The sequence below is a fragment of the Montipora capricornis genome, chromosome 10 (assembly GCF_036669925.1).
Source record: "Montipora capricornis isolate CH-2021 chromosome 10, ASM3666992v2, whole genome shotgun sequence".
Lineage (NCBI taxonomy): Eukaryota > Metazoa > Cnidaria > Anthozoa > Scleractinia > Acroporidae > Montipora > Montipora capricornis.
The window spans coordinates 70,245,298-70,254,154 of NC_090892.1; the positions used below are offsets into that span (position 1 = coordinate 70,245,298).

The 8,857-nt window shown below is 38.4% G+C and overlaps 1 protein-coding gene and 1 pseudogene across 1 annotated transcript; both read left to right on the plus strand.

Annotated features, from left to right (window-relative positions):
• The first annotated feature begins 8 nt into the window (after positions 1–8).
• On the plus strand, positions 9–6,662 carry LOC138019404 (cleavage and polyadenylation specificity factor subunit 5-like). Its single transcript, XM_068866177.1, has 9 exons — positions 9–160; positions 1,747–1,803; positions 2,548–2,577; positions 3,360–3,473; positions 4,256–4,319; positions 4,446–4,538; positions 5,493–5,568; positions 5,791–5,905; positions 6,482–6,662. Exons 1-9 carry the CDS (start codon positions 45–47, stop codon positions 6,501–6,503), a joined length of 687 nt encoding a protein of 228 aa, XP_068722278.1. The 5' UTR covers positions 9–44; the 3' UTR covers positions 6,504–6,662.
• A 1,860-nt stretch (positions 6,663–8,522) lies between these two features.
• The window catches only part of LOC138021387 (arylsulfatase I pseudogene), a 2,787-nt pseudogene continuing 2,452 nt past the window's right edge, over positions 8,523–8,857 (plus strand).

The window sequence follows — 8,857 nt, forward strand, 5'->3', positions numbered from 1 at the left end:
CTTCCTCAACTCGTTGCCAGGCCCTTCTGGAACATTTACTTAAGATGGCGGTCAATGATAGAATGAACGCACGAGGTTGGCCAAGAAATCGAGCATCAAGTAATGCAGGAAAATACTTAACTGGACCTCAAGGAGCTCAAATGGATCGAACAGTCCGACTGTAAGTTTTTTCACTTAGAAATGCCTTGTTACCTTGCTGCGAAGTAGCCTACACAAAAGTATGGTACGGTTTTATCAAAATCAAATTAATGAGTTGAGAAAGGTCGAATTATTACCTCAAAAGAATTGGATGGCTGACGTTTCGAGCGTTAGCCTTTAGTCGGAGCGGATAGCCTGCCTATTCAATTTTTACCTGAAGGTTTTTTAACCGACTTTTCCGGCATGGTAATTAGAACAGTATCTGTTTCAGAGTATGATCTTAATAGGACAGTTCCGAGTTCATGTCTGCCTCCTCGTCAAAGCTAGTCTAAGTGCGAAGTTTTTGTGGTGGTAGTTTTTTCTACTTAACATATGAATGAAAAGTAATTTTCATAAGAAAAACGTTTCACTTAGATTCGCTTTGAAGAGGAGGTAGACATGAACTCGGAAATGGCCAATTTTAAGACATGATGTTAAACATGAGGTTAAACGTGATCGCGCATCGGTGGCTCAGTCGCTTGAGCATTGGGTTGCCATGTGGACCAACACTCAGGGTCTTTAAATAACTGAGCAGAAAGTGCTGCCTTTGTAATTACACCCGCAAATGGTTAGACTTTCTAATCTTTTTGTATAAGGACTACAGTTCATAAACCGTAGGCCCTGTCTCACAAATGATCTGCCATGTTCATAAGTTTCCTGTGGGATGTTAAGGAACCCACACACACTACATGTACTTGTATTTGAGAAGAGTAGGGGATGAAGTTCCCGGTGTTGTGGCTGTCCTTTGTGAGTGTATGGGTTCGTGAGTGTAGCAACCCCGCATCAGCTGAATAGCTGCTAAAACTTCGACCGCCTTACACAAAAATAACTACACGTACAGTAGTTGAAGGAATCACCTTAAAAACATTAAGGACACATTTTTCTTTGAAACGCGAGGGATTGTGGTCAAAGGCACAAGGAATTATGCTTTTGCAAGAATGGAAGAATTAAGATACGCAGTATATATCATCAGAGCCTTCTCTGTTTTCCAGTTTGCTCCTTGTATCCTCAACTATAGATAATATTCAGAAGACCTTGGGATTTTGATCTAACTTACACGATGTCACTTTGAAAACCATCTGTTGTTTTCTTTATTCTCAAGAGTGGGGTCCAGAAGGAGGTCCAGCTGGAGGGGGGGGGGGGGGTCCAGGTTTGGTAAAACATGTACATGTTGTGTGATGTGATGCAGGATAATCGGTTGGTTTGAATCACCAAGAGTAAATTTTTCAAGCACCACTTTTTATTGAGTGCCTTATGACTACTGAACCTTTGATTCTTGACATCAAACTACAGTTTAGCCCCTTTCATGCTTTTGATTGGGGGAATATTTATTTTTGAGTACCTTGCAAGAAAAAAGCCCAAATTACTTACAAGGTGCCAAAAAAGGACCTGGCAGAAAAATATGACTGTATTAAAACAAGGCCTAATGCCATCTGCACATGTACAATGTACTCACATCACTTCTTTGAGGCTATCAACTGTCACATGTATCTCCAAGTACAGTCCTGGCCAATCAAAAGCAGTCATTCTTGATTTACTGTTGCGGTCATTTTTGTTTCCCTTTTTAAGGTATCCTTTAACAAATTACACATTTGGAACCAAGGAAGCATTGTATGAGAAGGACAGGTTTGTGAAATTGCAGTCTATTGTGTTCATAGTTACCTAATCAAAAGCTTAAATAATTTTATTGATAATTTAGTTTGCTTATTTGCTCAACAACGAAAATATTCCAAAGAAAAAGAGTCACATTGAAAGTAGTTTAATGCCAAGCCCAAAAGTACTTCAATGCATTTAAAAGTCTCTTTTGGCTTTTAAGATATGCTTTTTTTTCCCTTGATTATTGAGAAACACCGAGATTACAGCTGTAGCTACATGCACATGTAGGTATAATTTTCAGGAATGTCTCTAACTAATGCCAGGGTTTGATTGAAGGTGGGTCTTTGGTAAAAAAAATGTCATACAAAGTCAGACACAAAATTGACTTAAGAAAATGTATAAAGATTTTTGACTACATGTATGCAACTTCAGAATGCATTAGCTAATATTACATAATTATCGTTAGCAGGGTTGACACAGGGGTGAGAACAATGGTCTCCTGGCACTGGATGGATTGCTGCACATGATGCATTTTGTTGCATTTTTTCTGCATTTTTTCTGTGGTGTGCTTGATTTGTCATCATCTGTCATTGTCATCATCATCATCATCATGGTCTTTGCCATTATCTTTGTCATCCTTATTTTCATTGTTGTTGCAACGCTCATAAATTTTTTGCTTGTTTTACATATAATTATATTCAATTGAATTTGTCACAAGACAGTCAGCACAGTCAAACATTATTCTGTTATTGAACTGTCCATGTTACTTTTTAGTTCAGTGCAGGCAAGATTTACTAGGATGAGGTAAGAAAAACTCAATTGTAATGCCATGGTTTCATTTTTATCCATTAAAACGTGAATAATTATAACAGTACTTAATGTGTAAGGTGGAGAAAGGGCCCCCACATTGGTAGCACACATACATGTAAGTTTCAGCATACACAGACCATCTTGCTTTAGATCAATAATATTGTTAGTTTGAGATGTTAAATGATTTTTTTTGAGAGTGCTTTAAACACTAGGATACAGTAACTAAATAGTTATTGGGACAATAGTAAAATTCATTGTTTATTACTGTCAGATACGACACGATAGAGGGTATTTTAACCAGGGTAAAGAGATAATTATTATCAGGGCTCGAAATAATGGCCGGTCAACGGACAATGTCCGAACTGATTTGGGAGTTGACCAGTCAACCTTTCGTCTTGCCGGTCATGTTGACCCGTCACATTTGATCGTTTTGAAAATGAAATAAAGTAAAATTTCCATGCTGTTCAGTTGTAGCAAGTCGCTGTGTATTGTCATTTGCAGAACTTTGATATGACATCCTGGGTGCAATGCAACAAGAACCGTTGTTGACAATGACTGCTTTAACGTGCTATAAGCTTTAAGCAACAACTTTTTTGGAAATATATAATGCCAGTTTTGGTTCATGGGCCCCTGTTTTAAGAGTTATTTATTTTATATAATTTGACAGGCCAGATTCAAACGGTACGTGACTGAGCTAAAATGAATTTAGCCGGTCATCGTGTCCGGAGACTCTCCGGAAATTATTTCAAGCCCTGTAATTATGATTATTTTTACAGGGAAGAGTATGATAAATTTGGCATGAGGAAAACTGTTGAAGGAGTACTCATTGTGCACGAGCATGGATTGCCTCATGTGTTACTTCTGCAGCTAGGAACAACATTTTTCAAACTGTAAGTTAACTTTCCATGTAGCAGTGGAAATGCGGTAACCATTAATTTTTAGGACGGTATTTCGGAAATTGTAGTCCGAAAAGTTCGGAATTGCGGTATGATCAGTCCCTACCAAAAGCGGTTCTTGTACTGTATGTTTTGGTTCACAGTATTCAGTGCAGAAATTACATCACAGAATTATTAGACTTCCGGGGAAATTGGAAACTCTTCAAGCTTTCTCCGTGGTGCAAGATCACGCTTTGCAAGCACAATTCGTTTTGACAATCGTTGGCTGTACTGACAAAGGTAATCAGCGCGCGAAGAGCAATACATGTATAAGGAAGAAAAATAATTATTTAAAGATGTAACATATTGATTTCAGTTTCGGTATTTAACTGTTTTTGAACATGGTATTTCAGTATTTGCCAATTTTTGGCGTGGAAATGTGGTATTTAGCAACCCCCAATGCATATGTCCCCCTCCACCTAGATGTCAACATGGAAAAATGGGCAAAGAGGAGTTCTTTATACATGTAACCAGTTTCATGTGGCTATGGGCAAACCAACACCTTCTTCCTCAACTGGGTTTGTTTTTCATTCGCATATTCAATGCCACAACACTGCCAAGTGGTTGTCTCTTTCCAGTTAAGTGTCTTAACATTGTTGTGTTCATTTGAATAATATTTATTGTTTGTTTAGTTTAAAAAGCCCCATAATTAAGTGTAAAATTAAAATGGGTGGCTCACTGCTACATTTTTGTTGCTATTATAATTATTGCAACTGTGTGAATCTATTTTTTTCTAGGCCTGGTGGTGAATTAGTTGCAGGAGAAGATGAGATAGATGGACTTAAAAGATCCATGACTGAAGTAAGGAGCCCTTTTAAAAGTACATGCAGACATTGTTATTTTGCACTGATTTGTTTCACAAGGTGCTTTGGCAGCAGGCAAGCAATTTACGAAGCTAAATTGCAATATTTGTATTTGTGTCCTTAGATCTTGGGTCGACCTGAGCAAGGAACTGAAGTTGACTGGGTTGTAGAGGACTCCCTTGGAAACTGGTGGAGACCAAATTTTGAAGCCCCTCAGGTATCATACCCTTACCGAAAAGCTTTGCTTAACAACTTGAAATCTATGAGGATTTGCAATGTCCTAATGACCTCTATTTGTCCCTTTAATATTTTTGAAATTGTTCACAAGTGTTACTAACACCGGGAATATGTGATCAGCTGATGAGCACTTAATTTGGAACTGACACACTGTAGCTCAGTTTTTGGACTGGACATGTTGAACAGCTGTTGATCAGAGTCGTTAAAAAATCATTAATGTGGGGGTATTTCTTATTTCTGATGGTAAAGATTCAAGAGTTTTATTGTGCACTATTTAAGTAAATACAGAAGTGGACCTGGCAATTAAAAAGAAACAAGGAAGCTCTAGGAAGGACATAATTTATACATGAGTGGGAAAAAAAGGAAAGGTGTGTAGTAACCTTACTACACAGTAGCAAATGCTTTTGAGATGGACTTGGTCATTACCACAGGAATTACATGAAAGGCAAATATGTATATGGACTAGCGGAGAAAACATTTTTGTACCGACTTTGTTTCTTTGTCTTTTAATTTCTGTTAACTTGGAAATACTGTTACAAACTGTTACAGATGGAGTCTCTGTTGGCCGAAGATGTTTCAAGTGTACATGTATGCACACAACCAAATATGATCTGCATCGTACAATTGTATGAGTGGCTCTTTCGAATGCTGTATGAGCTTGCTTGGTCATTGGTTTTCCTTGGCCCGGTTTTCCTCGTCAAACAAGCGCTCAAAAGTCAAATTAATGTTTCAATTTTCATAAACATTGCCTCCGTTTCCTAAGAATCAAAATGGGAAACTGTAACAGCCTTTTTTTCTGTGCGAACCCCATCTTCGTACCTGGTACATGTACAGTATCGTAGAAGGAATACCGCACAAAGTTTCAAAGGTAACAAAAGAACTTTACGTTTTTCTTGCTTCTACTCACTGGTGATGTGCATGGTTTGTTTTACAGTACCCATATATCCCTGCTCACATAACCAAACCTAAAGAGCAAAGAAAGCTGTTCTTGGTTCAACTAGGAGAAAAGGGTACGTGTTCATAGCTTTTTTATGTAGATTCAGTTAGGGCCAGAAAATTAAAGCGAGTCGGTAGTCCTTCTCGTAAAGTTTGTAAAAAGGCATATCTCGCCCTGGCTTTAATTGTTCCTGGTTTCAAATTTATTACGTCTTATCTAAAATTATTTGACTTTATGCTATTCCGTACTGTTGTTTGTTGCGCTGCCTGATCGAATGAGTTGTAATTTATTTCAGCTAATTTCGCCGTGCCTCGTAATTACAAGCTGGTTGCTGCTCCGTTATTCGAGCTGTATGACAATTCACCAGGCTATGGACCAATTATTGCCAGTCTTCCCCAGTTGCTTAGTAGGTATGTTGAGAGTTTTTTTAGTTGCGGTAAGGACGGGCGCTATATCATTTTGGGGAGAGTCAGGTGTTTAAATTGTATGGATCGTCGTTGCAACGAAAAACTTTACCAGAGAGCGCAAAAACTAAGGAAGGACCTCTCTGATCAATACTCAAGCCTGCGTTTAAGGCCATTTTAGTTTGCAAGACAAAATGATTGTCTTTCATCCAAAATTACTTACAAAAACAGATTCTGTGCAATAAAACAACTAACTTAGCCGACTACTACGGAATTGTATATATTGTGATTTTATATACCTATTTTATTACTCCACACCTACCCTTTTTTTATTTATTTATTTTCTTGGAGATAATAGCATTTTTTGCTATTTTAAGATCGAGGTGAAATAAAGGTTTGTTGTTGTTGTTGTAGTTGTAGACGCAAGAATTTAAATACAGACAATTGTATCAGTCCCACTATTACGTCATTTCACCAAATAAGGTCAAAATGTGAGGCAGAAATACACCACAGTACATAGTTTGACCTGTTTCACAGAACGTTTAAACTGCTATAACTTTGTATTTATTGCTTTGTTTTCAGGTTTAGCTTCATATATTTGTAAACACTTCAGTTGCAACATCTCAAGGAAAAATATTGAAGCCGATAGATAGTCGAGCAGTTCATTTGCATATGTCGTCATTTTAATGTACCTTTCTGTATTTATTTCCTCCTCGTGTTTTCAAAGTGATTTTTTTTAGAGAATTAAAAGCTTAGAAAAGTATTTGCGTGTTAACTTAGAGCCTGTCGTGTTTGTATTTTACTACCCCATCAGTAAAATACGGTTAATGGAACGTGACCATACTAAAAGGGGCTATTCGTGTCGCGTTAGTTATCTTCGTGTTCTTTGTAGTCGGTCGTTCAAGGTCATAAAATCAATGGTTTTGTTGTAAATGAAATGAGGACATAGAGACTTTGTTCCTAGATCTCAGTTTATAACGTACACCTGCATTGGCCAAATCTGTTAAGGCCTCATTCATAGCTGTTAAAGAGCACGTGTAATACCTACCTCCTCATAGTAGAAGCTGTACAACTGGCTACTTTAATAGACAGAGTCTAGCTATAAAAGCCTCAGTTAGCCGTCCAAGGTTCACTTGGCAGTTTGTCTTCTATAGTAAACCAACTAGCTGTTGGCATTTGTTTAAGTTTTTTCCCCTCCCTCCCTCCCTTTGGAGATGGGTTGGGTTTATCGCCTTGCCTTCATTAAAAATTGGGTCACTCCTGCGAGGTGCGGTTAAGTCTGCGCAGGGACTTCCCCCAAGCTTGTTGGCTCGTTTGCCTTTGTACATTGCTCGCTAACCAATACTCTTGTCCGATCCAGCACGTGCTGTTTACCAATCAGCTCGTAGTGCTGGGGAGATAAGTGAGGTTGTTCTATATCACGCAATCCGGAAGTCGCATAGGCTAACCAGTCGCAAGGCAGTGTTCCCCTCAAAAAACGCCAATACGTCTGTTGTCTCGTTCTATTGCGCCTTACGTTATGCGTTAAAAGCTAACTATGTTGATACCAAGGAACAGTGACATTAAGGCACGTTAAGAAGCCGTAGTTCTCTGTAAGTTGTTGTTTCCGCATTTTGGGGGGTATGTCATTGATTTCAGTCATTTATGGGTTGGGTTTCAAGCCCCGTTTCAACAACTCGAAAGTATACCAGGATGATTTTCCTAAGCAAACAAACTGGACAAACTTAGAACACACAACGACCAACTCAAATTCAGGAATTTAAAGGATTAGTAGCGGAGAAAATTTGAATAGTCGTGAGCCCAAAGATTGATTTCCCAAACGTCTTTTTCTTTCTTTCGAGATCCGACGCGAGCGCTATGCCGCAGTATGAAGTAATAAAAGACAGGGGATGTCTTGTCTCCCCACATGACAGAAACTTGCCTAAAGTTTCACTGATCCAATTGATTTTATTATTCCAAACAATGCCATATCCTGAGCAAGACTGAAGAGGAGTTTATTCTTGTCAAATGCCATTAAACGTTAAAAAAGTAAGGATTGTTGCAGAAATATTTATTCAAACAACCACTTTTACGATCCGGCTCTATTTTGTTTCTTCTGAGTCACATCCAAACCTCAATGTTTTGTGAGGATCCTTCTAGTCTCGATTCTAGCTGCACTTCCTCTTTATGCAGTCAACCGTTCACTTACCAGTCAAAAACGGGAAAAAAAAAATGGGAAAAGCACGTGACGTCGGATGTCGCCTGCATTCCAAATCTTCCATTTTCACAACCTCGTCTTTTAATTACTCAATCTATAATGTTGCTATAGCTGTTGTGTGTAATTTGCCTCCCATTGCTTTCGGAAATTCAAATGGCAAATTATTATGATGATTATTATTGAATTCGGAAACCGATGTCAAAACAAAGTATGAACATAAACATTTAAAGGGTTGACAAGCATGGTACAAGGACCTGCTCGAAAGCAAATTCCGACCAATTAACAAATTCTCTTGGAGGTCTACAAGGAATTCTATATCATAGAAGTTCAGAGAAATAACTTTCTGATCAAAGCCAGAGACGATACGGTCCTTTCCCCCGGCGTTGAGTTACAATTAGTCTAGAAGTAAAGTGACCATAAGAGATCAATGCTCCTCTTTTCAAAACTCTTCCATATTATTCTATCGGCGCGATGGGATTTGTTATGCCTCTAAATCCTCTATTTGCTGTGGTGTTTGGTCTTATTGCTGTGGTTAACAGCAAAAGGAATACGCCACATATTCTTTTCATTCTTGCTGATGATTTGGGATTTAACGACATCGGGTATCATAATCCCAAAATTAAAACAGAGAATTTGGATGAATTAGCTCGCAATGGAGTGAGATTAGAAAACTACTATGTACAACCTGTTTGTTCTCCGACCAGAGCAGACCTGTTAACAGGAAGATATAGCATCCACACAGGATTTCAACGTGGCATCAT

Excerpts from the sequence above, each read along its gene's own strand:
- LOC138019404 (XM_068866177.1), top strand. The coding sequence starts at position 45 with ATGGCGGTCAATGATAGAATGAACGCACGAGGTTGGCCAAGAAATCGA. Across the intron at positions 2,578-3,359 it reads GCAAGATTTACTAGGATGAG|GGAAGAGTATGATAAATTTG; the intron begins GTAAGAAAAACT and ends TTATTTTTACAG. Across the intron at positions 4,320-4,445 it reads TTAAAAGATCCATGACTGAA|ATCTTGGGTCGACCTGAGCA; the intron begins GTAAGGAGCCCT and ends TTGTGTCCTTAG.